The 21,341-nt window shown below is 38.1% G+C and overlaps 1 protein-coding gene across 5 annotated transcripts in view; it reads left to right on the top strand.

The window, feature by feature from the left end:
- The window catches only part of CACNB2 (calcium voltage-gated channel auxiliary subunit beta 2), a 422,711-nt gene that overhangs the window by 303,127 nt on the left and 98,243 nt on the right, over positions 1-21,341 (top strand). For all 5 annotated transcript variants that reach the window (XM_044678376.1, XM_044678379.1, XM_044678378.1 and 2 more), the window contains one exon: positions 445-564. In XM_044678376.1, coding sequence (XP_044534311.1) covers positions 445-564 — 120 coding nt within the window. The remainder of the gene's footprint in view (positions 1-444; positions 565-21,341) is intronic.

The following is a 21,341-nucleotide window of genomic DNA, read 5'->3' on the forward strand; positions in this document are numbered from 1 at the left end:
AGAGGGGAGAGGGGAGAGGGGAGAGGGGAGTTAGTTTCTCCTTGCTTATGCTGAATTATCTTTGTTTATGTGTGTTATTTTCCTGGAGCCATCCTTGAAACCCCTCTGTCCTTCAGCCCTGCACTGCAGCTCTCACCTGGTTTACCCCATACAGAAACTTGCTCCTGGCACCAAAAAGCTGACTAATTAGATGTCAGGATTTTACAGGAGATGTGGCCTAACTGGAACACCTGTCCTGCTCCATGATCTTCATGTTGTCACCATCATCCCTGGGAAGGGGGGAGGGGGAATAATAATTCTACAGCCTATTTACAGTTCTAAAATAGGTCTTTCTCACATTCTAAATGAAAAGCAAATGCTGACTCTTCTTCCTCCCCCCTCAACCCCCTACCCCATGCAAGGTATCTCTTTCTAATCTCTTTCAACATTGATGGTTTTTTTCAGGGTTCGGCAGACTCCTACACTAGCCGTCCATCTGATTCAGATGTCTCTCTGGAGGAAGACAGGGAAGCAGTGCGGAGAGAGGCGGAGAGACAGGCCCAGGCCCAGCTGGAAAAAGCCAAGGTGAAGCATGTTTTCGCATCGTGCCTTTTCAAGCTAGCCTCTGGTGTCCACAGTGGCCACCTGTGGATGTTTCTCAGAAAGCTCATTTTCGACCTTTTGCAAATTCTGTCAGACTGTCTGGCTTGAACAAAGAGTCAGAAAAGCTGCTCGTTCTTATCCCTTGCTATATCAGTGAAATTGGCTTAGAGAGAGAGAACATTTATTGAGCACTTGCTGTACACGGTTTAAAAAACAGTGTGGCATGATGGGAGTGGAGAGGTTATTTTCTTGTTTGTTCACATGTTCTATCCATTTATTGGGGGCACCTTGTTATAGAGGAACTTTGTGTCTCTGAGAAGGAAAATGGCCTTCTTTCTAAGAAAATTATTTTGCTTTGAGAACCACAAAAAGTTATCCTAGCAAACCATTTATCCATTTAAAATAAGTTATCATTTGTAAATTTCTTTGGGCTCCAGTCATTTCCTCCATGAGTGTTTGCAGTAGTGTTTTCTTCTGTGTTTCATTTAGCAAGGAAATATTTTACATTAAGTACTAGAATTTGAACTAGAACTGGCTGAGAGAAATAGTAATTGTGAATTTGGGTAAGATAATAATGGACATGTGCACACTACAAGTCCTTATACTAGTTAGTGTTTGCTTCCCTTCATTTAATTCCTTTATAAAAAAAAAAAGAGGGGGATGGAGAGAAGGGAGGAGCATATTTTAGAACTGGCTCATGCTGAGATCAAGGACTTGATTCACCAGAGTATGTATTTAGATTTCAAATCGATGAGTTGAGATGGTTCCTTTTCCTAGACAATTGGTTTGCCAGCTTATCCAACAAGTTTTAAGTTGCTCTGGTTTTTTTGGATCTTAGGTAACTTCTGAGTAGATAGGCTTCATTGGGATTGATCACTGGTTGGTTGGTTGGGATTAATTTATTCATTTTTGGGGGCAGGCACAGATTTGAAAGGAAAGGGATCAAATACTGCAATCATCTTGTTGAGAAATATGGGTAACGTTATAGCCCTTACTGCTGAGCGGACGCATCTCTCAGGGATAAGTAAATCTATGTGTGTTGCTATGGGAATCTGGCTTCTTCGCACTATTGGCTTGAATGCATGGACAGTCCTTATGTAATATTCATGACCTCTAGCACAGCTGCCATAGTAGTTTACAGAGCAACTACCAGAAGACCTTGACTTCTCAAAAGCTATATTTTTGTACATCAAAACAATGTTCTCACTTCAATTGGCTGAGAAGGCAATGCCAGGTCTAACACTATCTCTGACTGCTAGACAACTCATAAACAGTGGGAGTAGGAAGGTATGGTGACAGGGAATGCTGATAAAGCAAGGTGTGGCTTCAGTCTTCCAAGAACTCATTAGCTACTCCCAAGTTAAAGGTTTCAAACATCCCCAGCTTTAGCCCAAGTAAAGAAAACATGGAGAGAAGAGACTGATCGTCTATCTGCTTTTTGCAGTAGGCGGTGCTATTCCAATATAATTGATGCATGTAACATACATAGTCTGTATTCTTAAGTATTCTAACCGCTTCTCTGTTTTCTACCAACTTGCAGAGAGGTGTCAGGAGAAATTATACTTCATTTAATTTCCTAGAGATAAGATTTTCCATTTGTAGATGATTTATTCATTTAATTTCCACATATTAAAATGAACAAAAACACCATCTTAGATTCATATCACATTACTTAACAAAACAGTATCACATAGATCTGGTCTCCAAATCTGGAGCTGTCTCATCGGAATTTCTTGTCTCTTCTGTGACTCCATTTGCACTCAGGAATGAGTGACGCAGCTGCTTTTGACTTTTTAATTTTTATTCTTTGGAATGCACTGTTGATAAAAGTGTTGATCCTAAAAGAAGTCATTAGAATTCTGTTTGCCATGCAGACAAGAAGGAAAAAAAAGCTGTATAGATAATTGAGAGGAAGAGGAAAATGGAAGAGAATTTAGAGCAAACATAATGCCACTAAAAAACTGTTGCTAATGTCTAATGGAAATAGATTAAGTGCATCCACTTCACTTGCCAAAACTAGGTCAGTATCTTAAACCTTAGGATCACGATGGCGAGTTGCATCAGAATAGATCATAATCAGGATTTGGTCTCCAAAAAAGATCATTTTAGCTCCCAGAGTCACTTAATTCTTAAATGACACACACATTTCTGAGTACAAATAGTCACAGAAAAGACAAGATCTCATGAGAAAACTACAAATTTGGGAAACTAATTTGGAAGCAAATTTGGAATCCAAAGAATCTATGTGATGCTATTTCATTAACATATATATGTATCTTATGTGTGTACACATAGATGTACATAGATACACATATATTTTAGTAATAGATATTTCCTTAAGGAAAGAAAGCAAACAACTTTTTTTTAAATGGGGAGTTATCTGTCCTGTCTTTTTATCTCCTCCTATGCCAATATATCATCATGATTTATTGAGAGTACTTGGTACATAGTAAATACTTTAAAAATATTGATTGATTTTGACAGAAAAACAGTTTAGATATTTAAATATCTTTTGGAGTCCCATTCATCCTATGTGGTCCAGCTCTTCTAAACTTTAAAATTCCTTTGACTTTCCAGAGTTTTGTTTTGTTTTGTTTTTTATAATGAGCATATCTAGAAAGTCAATGGATGACCAGGAACAGATTTTAGCCATCCTTAAAGGTCTTAGTGAGTGTATAAATAGGCTACATTGTAAATCTTAATGCTCTCTACAGTATTTCTAGGAATTAAAGTAAATAGCAAGTTAACCTTGTTACCATTAAGGGCATGGAAGAACTCAACATAAAAATGTCACTGGGGGCAAGGTCCATTTGTTGTTATCTACTTCAGAAATGCTGAAAGGTAGGAACTTGGCATAGCTTTATGTTTTACATGATTGTGGTGCTGGAGAAGACTTTCGAGAGTCCCTTGGAGATCAAAGAAGTCAATCCTCAAAGAAATTAATTCAGAGTATTCACCGGAAGATCAAATATTGAAGCTGAAGCTTAAATACTTTGGCCACATAATGAGAAGACTGGGATCCCTGGGAAAAATTCTGATGTCAGGGAAGATTGAAGGCAAAGGGGAATAGCAAAGGATGAGATGGATAGGTAGTGTCATGGAAACAATGAATGTGAACTTGGAAAGACTTTAAGAGATAGTGGAGCATAGAAGGCCTGGCATGGTATGGTCCAATGGGGCCACAAAGAATCTGACCCGACTAAATAACAACAAATACATTACATAAATGTGAGTTATTACTTATGCTGGATGATATATCTATACCTAGAGCAGTGCCTTTCACATACAGCATACTTCATCAATAACAAACCTTTAAGTGCCTACTATGTGTCATTCCCTGTGCAGGATGCTAGGGATAAAAATGTTAAAGTGAGACAGATCCTGTTTTCAAGGGACCTACATTCTACTGGGATAGTTAACATCTGAATTTTTAAATCAAGAAAATCTTAACATATTGATATATACCCTTCAGACATCCAGCTTTTGAAAACATTTAAGTTAAAAATGATTTTTCCAATGTTGGTTTTAATGCTACCTTTCAATTTGCTTATTTTGTAAAGTTCATTGGGAAATTTGCACTATTCTCCTTCTGGACATTTGACTATTATCAAAGATCAAAATATTTAGATTGAAAAAAAGGACTGTGAATAAATATTACTCACTCTCCTGCTGCCTAGGTCCATTTTTTCCCTCTGCCTATAAGGACCTAGTAATTAACAAATGCAGAATTTCAAAGTGTCCAAGAACTCCTTGGACTGACACTATCACTCTCTATAAATTCTAAATGACATCATTTGATAGCATTAGCTAAAGACATACTTTTCTCTGCTCTTATAAGACTATAAAGTGAAGGCTAAAAGCTTAAGCAACTGCCTTTATTTAATTTAGCAACTGCTGAATGGAGTGTTGAAGTAAAGAAAACACCTTTTGGATCTACCCGAGATGGATTGGTTTATAATGGTAGAGAATGGTAGAGCCGAAGCTTTCTGATCCCTCCTTATCTTTTCTCTCAATATTACTATTTACTTGTTTCAATGTATAAACCCCTTTTCCTTTAGTCTCATATCTTTACCCAACTTCTTTTCCTTCCCTTCTATCTGTGAAGACATGGTCCTTCTCTTTTGCACTACATTTCTTTCCACTTGTATTTCTGATCTCCTCCCTTCCTGTTCTTCTTAGAACTTCCTTCTATTAATTATCTCCTACTTTTCTTGCATTTCAAATTTCTTTCTACTCATTCCTTTCCTTCCATTACCATTTTATGTTTATTCTCCCTTTCACTGCCAAACTTTTCCAACATGTGGTCTATACTCAATGAATCAATTTCTTCTCCTCCCACTCTCTTTTTCAATCTGGCTTTCATCCCAACTGCTCTACAGAAACTGCTTCCTCAAAAATCACTAGTGATTTTTTATTTCTTAATCACTAACTCTCTGGCCTTTCCACAGTCCTCATCTTCTTTGTTTCCATAAGATCCCATTTCCATTATGCTTCTGCTGCCTCTCTAACAGCTTCTTCTTTGTGTTTCTTCAGTTTTTCATCATCCTTCTAAATCTTAACCTCGCTATTTCGCAAGGCTCTAGCTGTAGAACTTCTTCTAATGTCTCTCTACACCCTCTCTCTTGCTGATGTCATTCATTCCTTCTCAATTATCAGTACTCTACAGGCCATTCACAGATATCCATCTCTATTTCTGATCACTTTTCCAAGACTTCAGAGTGTGGTGCTGTTTACCTGATACTTCCATCTGGCCATCCAAAGACTCCCCCAGTCTCAACATAGCTAAAACCAAACTCATCTTTACTCTAGCTTACCCCTGACTTCTCCATCTCTGAAACTGGTACTCCTCAGAAATCAGTCATCTTTGACTCGTTGCTCTCCTTCCCACACATTTTCCATTTCCAAGTCCTATAAATTCAGCTCCCTCAGCAGCTCTCCCATCTGTTCTCTCCTTACTACCACAATGCTAGTTCAGGTCCTCATAGCCTCGGACAGAAAAACTACCACAACATCTAATTTTACACATTGCTGTCAGATTTCTGTCTGGGATGTACATCAATGATGACATCATACCACTGTATAGATTCTCTTAGTAGATCCCTATTGTCTACTAAGTATTGCAAAACACACCGTGGCTTTGTATTCAATTCAATCTATGACTCTATCCCATTTTTAAAACTTTATTTAATGCTACTCTGCCTCTATGTCTTTTTGTACATTTTAATGCCATCCCTCCTTCTCTACCTATTGATATTCTATCCATCTTTCTAGGTACAACTCAAATGTAAGACTCTCAGATTTCCTCCAGCTGAATTTCTTTTTCTCATGGCACTTCATATTATTCTCATGCAATTAAAGTTTTATTAAATGTTACAAGAGCCTCAAAATTGGGCACTGTATCTCATTATTTTTTGTATGTTCTCCAACCCTTATCTCAATGTTCTGCACTTATTAGGGATGTATTGTTTGTTTTTAGTTGCTTTAATGGTACCACCAATTACCAGCTCTATGCAGACCATTCACAAATATCCATCTCTGTCTCTTATCACTTTCCCCAAACTCTAGAATGGCGGCTCTGTTTACCTAATACTTCCATCTGGCCAGCCAACCAATTCCCAGTCTCAACATACCTAAAATCAAACTCATAATATATACTCCATCCATCTTTTCTTATCCACATCTATTACCACAATCCTAAAGACCCTCATAACTTCATAACTGAGTTATTAGAGATAATAATAGCTGACAATTATAGAGTACTGTATTATTGTTTGCAAAGTTATATCACTTGATTCTTATAACAACCCTGTGAGGTCTTCTAAATGATTTCCTTACTTGAATCAATCCTACACACTGCTGCCAAATTGATCTTCCTAAAATACCGCTTGGCATACAACACCTTCCTACTCAAAATCCTTCAATGCCTCCTCATTGCCTACATGATAAAGCCCCAACTCCTTACCTTGGCCTTCAAAGTCCTTTATAATCTGACCTTTTCCAATGGGGGCCATATTATATAGATCGATATTATATAGAGAGCTATTTTATATGTCGATCTAGAACCTAATCTTACCCCTTCCAACAAAACTATTCTACTTGCCACTCTATAGATGCACAGTGTTCTGTGCTGCTGTCCCTATCTTTGCTTGCTCTGCCCCCTCCCCATTCTGGAATTTGCCAATCCTTCTACCTGGCCTTCATAACCAACCTCATTTGTGAGCCATACTTCAACTACCTTCAATAAGAGCCCTAGAAGACTTGGCTCCTGGTCCTGGCACTGTCTTTTACTTACTGTGGGATCTTAGACAAATTATCAAAGTTCTCTGAGTCTTTGGTTTGTATGTGAAACATAAAAATAGCATTGGCTGGCCCACCTATTTTACAGAGTTGGTCTAAGGATTGAGAGGGATTATAAGTGAAAATTCTTTGAAAACTATCCAATTCTATACAATTAATTGTAATATCATGATTGTATCTTTTTACTTTTCTAAAAACTGACTTTTTAAGGGTCTTGAGAGCAGGAACTTTAAGGGTCATGAGAGCAGGTACCAAATCCTGGTACCCCACTGCCTGGCACAAAAAATGCCTCATGTACAACTAATGCTTAGTGGTTGTTGTACTTTATACTCAAAAGGACCAAAATGATATTATTATGTCAGAGTCAATATACAATGTGGCTGATCAAGCAATATGAATTTAGAAGACTCTTCCACAAGTTGAGCACAAATAACTGCATGAACATTTGGTCTGGAGATGCCTTTTAAAAAATAAATAAGTAAATCTCTTATATTCCGTCTTAGAATCAGTATTATGTATTGGTTCCAAGGCAGAAGAGTGGTAAGGGCCAGGCAATGGGAATTAAGTGACTTGCCCAGGGTCACATAGCTAGGAAGTGTCTGAGGCCAGATCTGAAGTTGTACCAGATCCTGAAATTCTACCTCTTGTGGAAGGATCAGGATATATCTCTATTCTAATCCCAGGTATATGTGAGATAACAAAGAGTTATTAAGTTATTATTCTGAATTTGAGTGATATATTTTTATATATAATGAATTTTATCTTAGTTACTCTATACCTTTCCCGCTCCTTCTTCTTTTGCCCTAAAAGCAAGAGATAACTTGCTTTTGATTACTACTTTTTTTAAAAATTGTTTTGGTTTTTTTTTTTTTAGAGTCAACATTGAAAAACATAAATGAAAGGAGAAGTAAATAGGTGACAAATTTCTTTTAAATTGGCCACCCAAAGGAAGTATTACCTTTCTTATTAATAAAAGTTGAAAAAACCCTCCAAAAAATAATAAAGAGAGCCATCTCTAGACCTGACTCCCAATCCACTGAGCTACCCAGCTACCTCCTGGAGATATCTTTAAATATGAGCATCTCAGACTTCTTTTTTTGCTGCTGCAATTAATGCTCAATAATATTTAATTATTAGAGATCTGGTTTCAAAGTCAGGAAGATGTAGAGTCAAATCCTGCTTCTGGAACAGATAGGTCGTGTGACCCTCAGGGAATCCCTTTTGCAATGCCACAGATAACTCCCTAAGACAAAATCTTAGTGCATATGCACATCCGATTGGAAGAGGGAGCTTCCTCACCAAAGGATACCCACAGAGATGAAATTATAGACTGGTATGGAAAAATAAAAGAGAGTGATCCCCCTTAAATACCTATATCCCTGCCCATGCTAACCCTGACTAGATTCTGTTTCTTTTGTGTTCAGAATTCAGACAACAGGGTTTTAAAACTTTTTGAATGGGCGTTATGTATTAAATCTCAATTTCTATATACTTTGCTACAGCATAACTAAGTTCTAAGCTCCCAGAGGACAAGCATTCCATCTTTATTTCCCACAGTGCCTAGCTCAACAACACATGCATAATGGGAATTCAGTATTTCCATGAATATTATGCCATGGCACAAGATTTGAAACTAAATCTCTTTAGGAGGGGTTAGCTAGGTGGCTCAGTGGATGGAGGGGCAGACTTAGAAATGGGAAGTCTTGGGTTCAAAAGTGGCCTCAGATACTTCCTATCTGTATGACCCTGGGCAAATCATCTAACCTCCATTGCCTAGCTCTAACAAGTTTTCTGCCTCGGAGCCAATACACACTTTTAAAAAATAAATAATCAAGTCGATATAGAAGAGCCATTGTTGGTACTTAAGCCCAGTGGATGTTATATTAGGTCCCACTTAACAACTTTTGATACCATCCAATTTTCTGGGCACTTTAGAACCATAAATGGTATAGGCAAGGGGCCATTTTGTCTCTTACAACTCAAGTTCTTTTTTTTCTTTTTCCTTGAACAACTGTGAACTGAGGCCGCGGTGATACAGCTGCAGACAGCTAAAAACATGTGATCTCTCACTTCCTCCTCCCCTAGCACTTACAGCTCTGGACAGGCGGAACAGTAAGCAGCTGAAAGGTCTTCTAGCCTTGTGAAAAACCAAAAGATTCTGAATGAACCCTGTACTTTGCATTTACCTAAACATGCAGGTTCTTGGAAAATGTGGCTTAAAGAAAAGAGGTGCCAAGGGAATACCACACACCATCATTCTCTTTCTGTACTGGGTAAGATGAAAGGTCCTTTTGCAGCCAGACAGGCTGCTCAGCTCCTCAGAGGCTAACGGCAGGGATGGCTGGCCAAAAAATCCAATTCAAGTTCCAACAGACTGTTAAGTGATTGGGGTGAGAGCCTCCCTTAAGACATAAGAGCCAGTTCTCAGGGACAATAGCATGTTGGTGGCAGAAGTATAAGAAGAATACTTGATGAGGGACTCCTGGGATCTGTCTGTAACAGAAGCAGATCCCTTCATCCATGGCAACCCAATACCCCAGTCGTCATAGGGAATTGATGGAGAGAAAGACATTAACAGGACAGGCAAATTTTTATTTTCCTTAATAATGAATAAATTGTAGAATAATGTGTTGTAAAAATAAATTCCATATAATTCTTGAAAACAGATTTTAAAACAGACATCTTGAGGATAAAAAGGAATATTTTTTTCCACTTGAGGCTTCTAGTACATAATCTATGATTTTGTTAAATCTGTTGGATGTAATTTCAGTTTTTGATAGATAAGATTCTGAAGCTCTTCTGCATCATCTCTTGCTTCAGCAACTCCTCATAGTATAAATGTAGCCCTTCTTTTCTTATTTCCTTGGGTTCCTTCATTCTTCCCTCACATCATACCATCAGCATCCGAGATTTCTCAATGTTTACAGTTGGTAAATATTGAAAAGGAAGAAATCCCAAAGAGGCAAACCCATGCTCAATGTCAGAAAAAAATTTCCTAACAATAAGAGCTGTCCAAAAGTAGAATGGTTTTTCTCAAAGAGGTGACAGCTTCCTATTCTTGCAAGTCTCTAAGCAAGGGCTGAGCAACTACTGGTCTGGTATGTTAGGGTGAGGATTTCTTTTGGATATTGCATTGGACTAAATAAGAGATTGGCTAAATATGGTTCACAGGCCAAATTCAGCCTGCTTTCTTGTTGTGTGTGGTCTACAAGCTAAGAATGTTTTTTACATTTTTTAAAAAACTCTTAACTTCCATCTTACAATCAATACTGTGTGTTGGCTCCAAGACCAATGGAGTGGTAAGGACTAGGCAATGGGAATTAAGTGATTTAGTGCCCAGGATCATACAGCTAAGAAGAGTCTGAGGTCAGATTTGAACCCAGGAACTCCTGTCTCTAGATGTGACTCTCATTCCACTGAACTAACTAGCTGCCCCCGGTTTTACATTTTAATAGTTTTTTTTTCTTTTTAATCTTTTTAATTTTTCCCCTGGGTCATAGGAAAAAACAGGTGGCAGGCTGGATGGGGAGGGGGGGGGGGGGGGGGGAGGCTAAGTTTTGCTGACCAAAGGCTAGAAGATTCCTAAGTTTCCTACCAATTCTCAAAATTTGCAGTTTTCTGGATTCAACAGTCTCTAATGTCTCCATCTCTACATTGACCATCCATATTCAACCATCTCTACACTGGTATTGGAGGTGTTCTCTATGAAAGATTTTCCCAAGAATATGGGTGCTAATGGCATGGGAAAAGGATAAATATACAAGTTGTAAGCCTCCTATCTATCTTATTATCAAAACAAATGACTAATCCAACTTTTCAAAAAAGACCTAAAACTCTCTTGAATTTTAGACTTTCAAAAAATTTCAGCCTAAAATGTCTGTTAAAGTGAAGCTAAAACCAATGAGAAAATACATATCCTAAATTCATCATCTAATGTATATGAGCTGAAGAGAACACATCAATGAGAATAACTATTTTTTTGAAGAACATTAGTGCGTCCTTTCTCCTTAACAAAAGTATAGCAGTTAAAGTGAGAACTCTGGTTTTGAAATATGCTTTTCATTTCTTTCTCGCTCTCTCTCGCTCTCTCTCACTCTCTCTCGCTCTCTCTCGCTCTCTCTCGCTCTCTCTCGCTCTCTCTCGCTCTCTCTCGCTCTCTCGCTCTCTCTCGCTCTCTCTCACTCTCTCTCGCTCTCTCTCGCTCTCTCGCTCTCTCGCTCTCTCTGTCATAAAGATTATTTCATCTGTCCCTTTGTACATATAGAAAAAAAATTTGCATTCAGTTCCACATTTATACCTCATACATATTGAATGTATATAAGAGGATATTAAAAGGTCATTAACTTGGCTCTTCCCATGTATTCATACTAATGAATATTAGTATATCAGCAAAGCTAACAATTTTCAAAATGAGGACTGAAACTCAGGTAACAGGATCATTAAATAATAGATATTTTTTCCTCTTAGAACTTTTTTAACTCAAAGGTATAGCTTGAGACATGTATTTTTTGAACATGGTCAGTACTTTGCTCTACTATGAATATTATTGCAAAGATTTTGCTTTTCTTTTTTTTTTCAACTGAGAGAAGAGGAATAGGAAGGAAAGAGGTCTATTTTCCTTCAATGAAAAAATAAATTGTTAAAATATTTTTAAAAGGCACTCCCTCAAGAAAATATTTCTGATTCACATGGGACAATAATGCAAATTTCCTTAAACAATTGTACCAAAAGAAATTTCTTTCTTCATAACCCTCTGATTATCAATTGTAAGTGGTGTATTAAGCAAGGAGACATGCTCATTAAACGTGTTTACTATGGAGAATGTCCGGGGCAGAGTACAAATAAGAAAGATTTTATATAAATGATGAGGTCCCCTAGATGTTCCCATTTGCCAATGACATTGTGCTAATTGTGTCAAGCCTCAGAACATCACAGAGCCTCCCAAATTAGATCTATAATCACTCAAAAGAACTTGGCTTAATTATAGACACAGGAAAAAGCAAGTGGATGAGGAACATGTATTTTTCAGACTGTGATATGCTGTTAGACAGACTGGTCTATAATACATCTATCTTGGATGGACACCATGAATAGAAAATGAACTGGCCCCCAAACTGACTAACAGAGCAGGAAATATTACATTTGAAAAATTGTTTAATGATTTCAATGACCCAAAGGTTTTTTTTTCTGAACCAAAGACCCGTGTTGCTAGGCATGATAGCATACACTTTGTAATTTTAGCTACTAGGAAAGCCAAGGCTGCTAGATCTCTTGAATTCGGGATTTTTCAGATGTAATGGGCTACGTTGATTGGATGTCTGCAATAAGTTTGGCATTAAAATTATTATTACTCAGGACCAGGATAAGGAAAGGAAATATGTTGATCACATCAGAAGCAGAATATCTGGTCAAAGGCCCGAAGCCAATCAGTGAGATAAGACCAAGGAGTTGCCTCTCTCCTTCTACCCCGGTTGAGATAGGAATACCTAGTGTTTTTTTAAAAAAAATTTTAAAAGTAGAAATCAATTCTTTCCTAATGGAAGTATACCTTTGTGGCTACGTGTTACAGAATATCCCATTTTTTTCCCAAACATTTAATGTTACAAATCACCCAAAGGGCAATGGTAGATTTAAGTAGGCTGCCTATTGCCAATGACCATGCTATCATCAGAGGGATGGATGGCTAGAAAGGAAGTGATTTGTAGTATGGACTATAGTATGGACTTTCAGCCTACAGATTTCATTCATCTCCTCACAATGTCAGGATATTCAATGGAAAGCTGCCAGCAGATTTGATGGACATGGACAAGAGTTATAATGGGCAAAGGGATGCAAACCAATTGTGATCTGCATCACTGGAGGGCCTTGGCTACCTACATCTAACAGCAGTGACTCTGAAGTCAGAGGACCTTGGTTCAAAGCCCCCTTGTGATCTTTTGCATTCCTGTGACCTTGAATAAATTGATGACCTCATTGAACAACTCAGTTTCCTAATTTATAAAGGGATTGAGCTAGATCACCTCTGAGGTCCCTTCAGGTCAAAATCTCTGATCCTATTACATTACAAATCTAGGGAATTATTAAAGAATTAAAGACAGACAAAATGATTCAATTCAGTTGAATGTTATAATCTTGGCAATGAACATTTTCCATCTACTTTGTTGTTTTTTTTTCCCAATAACAATAACTTTGAAGTTTTCATTTGGATAATTACTAAGAATTCTTTACACTTTGAGGATTAACTAATTAATACTTGTTCTGTGAATAGAAGCATTTGGAGAACTCTAAAATATTAAGAAAACTTTCTATTTGGACTCTACATAAGACATCTTCCAGAGTAATAATAATGAATAAGCATTTATGTAGCATTTTAAGGTTTACAAAGTGCTTTACAAGTATTATCTCATTCTATCCTCACAACAGCCCTGGGAGAAGATTGCTTCTATTATTTCCATTTTACAGATAAGAAAACGGAGGCAGAAAGTGAGTTAATGGTTTTCCCAGGATCACACAGCATATGAGCATGTGAGGCTGGATTTGAACTCTAGCCTTCTTGACTCAAATCCCAGCACTCTATCTAATGTGCTATCTAGCTGCCTAGCAGGTCCTGGTGAACCATCAACTGAACGTATGATTCTTATTTATGCCTTGCTTGAGATTAACATTCAGAAGGATATTAAGCAAAGTTCTCTCCATTGTTCTATCAGATCTTATGTGATTTCAGCATATAAATTGGATCATAATATTATACATTTAGATAATAGTATTGAGTATAGGTTAGATCATAATATTAGAGATATTCTATTATCTAGGGATAGGGATCACTGGATTCAACATTCTTATTTTACAAATAAGAAACCTGAGGCCCAGAGAGATTATGATCCACTAAGGGGCACGAAGCTTGTTTGAGGAGAGCTTGTAAAGTGACATTTTGTTCTGCTGCATCACATACTAATATTAAACCAAAAAAAACAACAGATGTAGTAGTGTCTTATGTACACCTCAGTCCAGTATGTGACCAGGTCGCTTAACCTCTCAGCCTTAGTTTCTTCATCTGTAAACTGGAGATAATAATAGCACCTCTCTCGCTGGATTATATTGAGGACCAAAGGAGATAGCATTTGTGAAATATGAAATATTTGACAAACTTTAAAACTCTATATAAATACAGTTATGATGACTTGATCTGCTCTAGAAAAAGGTCTTCGCTTCAGGAGGTTAGGGCTGTGAGCCATTCTTCCACGTAACTGCAACTCTCTTTGTTTTCTAGTTTGTTTATAACAAGGCTCTCTGTGTGGGTGATCCCATTCCTTGGACAGCTCATTAATCGTTTGGTCACTAGACAAGGATTGCACATTGAGAGTACTAACCATTAAATTACTGTTGATAGATTGTCTAATAAGTAATTCATAGCACCCTTTTCTACTGCTCTGGCACTGACACTGGAGGAACAAAAGGGGGTAAAAAAGTCCAAGGGATATTTTCTATTTCTGCCCTCCTGGTTCACTCTGACTGAAATATTCATCACTTCTTGACCACTCTCATAACTATGATCCTCTATGCCCTTAGGAACCTTCTCAAACCACAGAGAGTTTCCTCCAGTAGTCAAAGCTTTAAAATATATATATTTTTTAAATTAAACTTATCTGGGGTTGGTGATTATTGGCTTAGCCTACAGATAACCAGCTTTGGCAGCTAACAGTACAGTAGATGGAGCACCATATCTGAAGTCAGAAAGATCTGAATTCAAATCTAGCCTCAGACACTTACTAGCTTTATTACCAGGGGCAAATTAACCTGACTTGCCTCAATTTCCACATCTGTAAACTGAGCTAGAGAAGGAAATGGCAAACCACTCTAGTATCTTTGCTAAGAAAACCCCAAATGGGGTCATGAAGAGTCAGACATGACTGAAATGACTGAACAACAAAAATAGCAGCACCCAGAGTTACCTCCTAGACACCCACCACGGGGCATCAGGATAGGACTAATTTAGATTGAGTTTATGTAGTATTAGGAAGAAAATCCAAAATGAAATTTAATTAAACTTTACAAAGTGGAAAGAAGAGGTTTTGGGGAATGTGGGGCTAATCAATGCATATTTTTAAAGTCAGAACAGTTTAAAAAATGCTTTCTTGGAGCAGCTAGGTGGTTCAAAGGATAGAAAATGAGTCTTGGAGACAAGAAGTGCTGGGTTCTAATTTGGCCTCTGACACTTCCTCTCTGTGTGACCCTAGTTAAACCACTTAACCCTATTCGCCTAGCCCTTACCACTCTTCTGCTTTGGAAAGAACATTTAGTATCAATTCAAGACATAAGATAAGGATCTTTTTAAATGCTTTCTTTTTATATGACTACATGGAAGCAATTGATATGTAATATGGAGAATTTGAAGATATATAATAAGTGATTGAAGATCCAGAAAATAGGCCCTTTAAAAATTGTTTCCCTAGTAAAGAGAAGTTTGAGAAGAGGCTTAATTGAACCCTTAGTATTTGAAGAGCATTAAATTTCATCAGTGATGGTGATCAGCTGTTGTGTACTTTGGCTAAGATCAGAATGAGCTTCAATCATAGTCCTGAAAATTTGATAGCTATTTAGAAGAGCCTTCCCAGCATGAGAATGGTCAAATGCTCCTGGGAAACTCCAATCCTTTGGTCATTAGTGGTTTTGAAGAAAGTGATAAGTCAGTTAGACCTGGAGACAGGAGAACCTGGGTACAAATCCACCATCAGACACTTACTAGCTGTGTCACCCTGGGCAAGTCACTTAACCCTGTTTGCCTTTGTTTTTTCATCTGTAAAATGAGCTGAAGAAGGAAATGACAAACTGCTCCAGTATCTTTGCCAAATGGAGTCACAAAGAGTCAAATACATCTGAAATGACCAAACACAAACTCTAGTTCTATTATCCTGTGGCCAAGTTATCAGATTGGTGACTGAGCGAAGAGATATTTAAACACTCATTGTTTAAAAAGAATCCTTTCAAAAATAAAAATGTATAATTACATATTATATAATATATAACCATATATTTGTATGTGTCTTCTGTGTGGGGAGAAAGAGAGAAGAGAAGAGAAGAGAAGAGAAGAGAAGAGAAGAGGGAGAGGGAGAGGGAGAGGGAGAGGGAGAGGGAGGAGGGAGACGGAGGAGGGAGACACAGACAGAGACACAGACAGAGACACGGACAAACAGACACAAGTTGCCATGGCTATATTTGACCTGTGGAATACCTTCTTTAGTCCCTCAGGGATTAGAACAGATTGAGGCCAGGATATTGGACAGTAAGTATGTGACTCTGAGCCATCAAGAGTGGGCAGGCTGGTCTTTTGTCTGCTTTTTGCTCCATTTCAAGGTGTATAATGTCACTGTCCTTGATAGTTTTTGAATGAAATAGTTATTGGACTAATTATAACCCTTCATGAGACACATTCAGATCTTGTCCATGAAGAAGATTCGAGTCACAGCACTCTTGTCTTACTAGATATTCCCAGCCACAAAGATGGTTGCAAATATATTTGCTCAGAATTCAAATAGATGACAAGTTAGACTGTGAAGCCAATGAAAAGTTATAGAACCAAAACAATGGAAAGATCATAGAGATCATCCATTCTAACCCAACCTTGTTATAGAGGAAGGAGCTGAATCTGAAAGAGATTGGGGACTTTTCTCAAGGTCGCATAGAGAGTGACAGGAACTAGAACTCAGAGCTTCTGGAATCTCTGAACTATGCCCATTCTGCTGTTCAGAAGTAGCAATTCCTGGGGAAACATGGTCAATACATGACAATATTTGGCAACATTTATACTCGCACCCACCAAATTAGTGGTATCATCATTAAAAATCCATTCCCTCCCTTGTCTATAGGCTCTGCCTCCCACCTGGCTCTATCAACCAATGGATAGAGTACTGAGCCAGAAGGTGGGAAATTGTTGAAATCCAGACTCAGACACTTACTAGGGCCATGACATGGTGCCTGGCATATGCTACTCAATCAGGTTTATTAAATTAGATGATATTATTCTATTTATAGAATGAGAAGTTTCATGACAGGGCCAGTATGATCCTAGGCAAGTCACTGAGCCTTGGCCTCCCTCAGTTTCCTCACCTGTAAAATGAGGGCAATAATAGCACCTATCCCAAAAGACTGTTGTAAGGATTGAATGAGTTCATATTTGTAAAGTACCTAGCACGGTGCCCAAGACAAAGTAAGAGCTTAATAAATACTTATTCCTTCCCCTTCCCTTGCATTGGGTATCAGTTCAGAAAAACTTGTGAAGTTATAGGAACTGATACGTAATGAACAAAACCAAGAGAACAATTTCTTTAATAACAAGAGCTTTGTGAAGGAGGGAAATTCTGATAGACTTAAGAACTCTGATCAGTGCGAATGACCAGTCATGATTTCAAAGTCCTGACGATGAAGGACGGCTCACCTGTTGGTAGAGATGGAATGTCCTCTAGTACACAGTGAAATGCACATTCTCAAACATGGCCAGTTGGTGAATCTCTTCTGCTTGATCGTACTCATCTGTTATAAGAGAGAGTTGAGGGGAGAAAGCTAGGAGAGAGTGAGTAGCTGGGAAAGAAAAGGAGGGGAATTTATACAGTTCCTACTATGTGTCAGGCTCTGTGCCAAGTATTTTTTTTTGATGAATATTATCATATTTACTACAACAGCTCTGAAAGATAGATACTATTATTATCTCCACTTGACAGCTGAGAAAACTGAAGTGAACAGAGGCTAAGTGACTCACCCAGGATCACAGAGCTAAGAAGGACTTGGATTCATAGTCTTTCTGCCTTCAGGTCCAGCCCTCTATCATTGTGTCATCAGCTGCCTCAGAATTAAAGTTTGTAATAATGATTCAAAAAAAAAAATTAAGAGAAGTGTATTAAGGAAACTTCTTTTTAAAAATACTGGGAATAAAGGGCAGCTAGGTAGCACAAAGGATAGAGTGAGGATCTGGGTGAAATTTCAGCCTCAGATACTTCCTAGCTGTGTGACTGGGCAAGTCACAATCCCATAAACCCTTACCCTCTTCTGCCTTACAACAGATACTTAGTATTGATTAGTAAGCCAGAAGATAAGGGTTTTTTTAAAAATTAAATTAAACACAATACTGAGAATAGTATGAAGTTCAGAACTGTAAGAGGCATAAGTTTAAAAGTAGGTGTGTAAGCAGGCTAGGAAAAGCCTTAGCTAGAGGTCATGGACATTCTGAATGGAATGTAGGGGAAGAAGGAAGTGGCTTGTGCCTGACAAGGACTCCATGGTGGTTGGCACAAAACTGTTGCTGACCCTGGGAGATCTCAGAGCTAGGGGAGTTGTATCCAGATCCCCTGGGATCCTGAGAGCGGTGAAGGCTTACAGCAGAGCACATCAGACCTGCAGAGCAGCACCGAGTAGGGAAGTGGTTTGTGATCTGGTAGACAGCATTGCAAACTTTCTCTCCCTACCTGGATACCTTGGATCACCTGTTCTGGTGGAATTGACTCCTGGCATCCTGAAACCATCCCTGGATTAGCCGTGAGATCCTAAGTAAAGCCACCCTCAGGTCCTCAGCTAAGCTGACCAAAACTGGCTGGAACCAGGTTTGATATAGTCTTTTAAAAATAAAGCTTTAAAAAATAGAGACTCTAATATATACACACAATAAACAAACAATATATACATATACATATATATCTACATAATCTTTTCTTCTGTTCCTACTTATATATGAAAATGTTTGTTGATTTTGACTTTTCAGTAAATGAGTTTTTAAACAATATATGTATTTACGTTTTAAATCTAGTGGTCATCTTTTTCAGAACCTGAAAAGAATGTTTTAAAGTCTGAAAATCTTAATAGATATTTTGACATCAAAAAGGATAATTACAGAGAAAAACATATAAGAGTGATAATAATAAAATAATATAGTTTGTATTCGTATAGCATTTCTCCCTGGAATGTAAAATAGCATTGCTTTGTAGTTTAAAGGCAGTAGGGATCAGCCAACCATTGCTACCTCTAGCCAAAGGAAACTGTCAATTCAAGTTAAAGGAACTGGACTTAAGAATTTTTTAATGTTTATTTTCCCCAGTTGGTTTAGCCTTTGAACCAGTCTGGTTTCTTTCCCTCTGGAAAAAATATATGTTTCAAACAGGACTTGAACGTTTTCATCTACATTATCTTAAGGTCATTGGCAGGACAGACTTTAAGAGAACAGGGAAGGAAGCATGCTGGTCTCGTCCGAAATAACTGCATGGCTGTATTGTGTGACTCTGAGTTTGAGAATTGTTTTCCTTTTCTTGAAGATGCCTGGGAAGATTATAACATGAATTCTTTTTAGAGATCTGGTTTGAACTTATAGTGTTTAGTCTAGTAGAGGCAGTTGAGCAAATATACACTTCTCTAAATACTTTTATCTGTTATAGCTGTTAAAGGGAGTTTTATTTAAACAATTGTCATTGATTGTCAGCTTCAACAAGAGTGATAGATTTTAGGCTTTTGAACTCCCTATGTGAAAAATGGCAAAATAACACAGATCCTTTCAGGTTCAGCAAAATCTGAGCTCTGGTCCTTTTGTCGACTTGTTTGGTCCATTAGACTTGGAGAGCAGCTTTCATGTCGAGTTTAGCTTATTGTGGTGTTTTATGTTAATTTCCATAACATTTCATCTTTGTTATAAAAGATTTACTCTTTGGCCAATGCTGGGCAAACATTGCGTGGATCATTTGTGATGTCTCTTGTCTGTGCCCGATTGGGAACTGTATCCCAACCCATGAACCCAATCCAACTGTGTGGTAGAAAATACATGGTAGGATGGAAAGAGCACTCTACTGGGAATCACAAAATCTGGTCTCCTCTAGGATTTGGTTTACAGTTAACTGGATATGTCGATATGAGCAGATCCTTTATCCTTGTTGGGCTTTAAGTTCTTTTACCTGTAAAAGGTGGGCTTTCAATTAGGAACTCTGTAGGATCTCTTCCAGCTCAAACCTTCTCGGCTATCTACTCTGGGATCCAGGGTGGAGGGATGCTGGTTGCCATTGCTCCTCTTTCTCTAACATTGCCACCTGCAGTTTCTAGCCAGTAAACATTTAAGTGACAGCTATGTACAAGGCATCACACTAAGAGCTGGACTTTCAAAGGTTAAAAACAATTCAGCAGCCACCATTAGAGAGTTCATCATTGAATGAGACATATTTATGAAGGTAGATAGAATGTACTTGGGGCAAAGGAGAAATCTAAAAGCTGCAGAACTCTAGGAAAACTTAAAGGGGAAAGGTCCCATTCAACCAGAGGAATCAGAGAAACTTTTATGGAATAGGTGGCAGTTGAACTGGACCTTGAGTGAAGGAAAGAATGTCCACAGGTGGAGGTCAAGTATTTCTGTCATGGACGACAGCTTCTGCAAATGTGTGGGAACAGGATGAAGTGGGGAAGTAGTCATAACAGAGTATAGAAAGGAGAATAATGTAAAATCTGATCAGAGAGGTGAGGTGAAGCTAGATTATAGAATACCATGTGTACTAGACTAAGGAGTTGGTATTTGTATCCAATTGGCAGTAGGGAATCATTGAATGTTTTTGAGGAAGGTCATTACTTTATACTATTTGAACATTAGAAACGTTCTTTTGGCAGCTGTGTGAGGGAGAGACTGGAGATAGGGACCCAAGATAAGATGTTTTCATCTAGTCTAGGAGAAAGATAGTACCCTAAGTGGAGCAGAAGGAAAGGATATAGGAGATATTATGAAGGCAGCATCAGTGAATTCTGATTATTATGATTAATAATAACATTTTTAAAGCATTTGCTATGTGCCAGGGACTACACAAAGCACTTTACAATTATTTCTTTATGTGATCCTTTCTAACAACCTTAGGAATCCCAATTTTACAGATGAAGAAACTGAGGCAAAAAGGCATTAAGTGATTTGACCACAGTCACACAGCTAACATGTGTCTGAGTTGTGATTAGAACATGGGTCTTCCTGACCCCAAGTCCAGTGCTCTACATTATTGTGCCCCCAGCTGCCTGGCTGGGAGGAAAAGTAAAATGAAGAGTCAAAGAGGCTCATAATAATAGGAAGAGTTTTGAGGTTGGAGCAAGTTTTGAGGAGATGCTTAGGAGTTGGCTTGAATGTAACCATTCTTGAGGTACCAAAAGGATAGTCTGGTCAAAATGTCTAGCAGTTAGAAATGGAGGGGTGGAGATCAGAACTGGCACTAAAGATTTTGAGGAAAGAAAGAGAAGGAAAGGGCATTTATTTAGCACCTAATATGCTAGCCATTCTGCTAAACACTTTAGAAATATTAACTCGTTTGATCCTCCCAACAACCTGGGGAAAAGGGAGGTGCTATTATTATCCCCATTTTACAGATGAGGATGCTGAGAAAGGCAGAAGTTAAATAACTAGCCCACGGGTAGTAAGCATATGAGACTGAATATAAATTCAGTTCTTCCAGACTCCAGGC

Source organism: Gracilinanus agilis, chromosome 5 (assembly GCF_016433145.1).
Source record: "Gracilinanus agilis isolate LMUSP501 chromosome 5, AgileGrace, whole genome shotgun sequence".
NCBI classification, from domain to species: Eukaryota; Metazoa; Chordata; class Mammalia; order Didelphimorphia; family Didelphidae; genus Gracilinanus; species Gracilinanus agilis.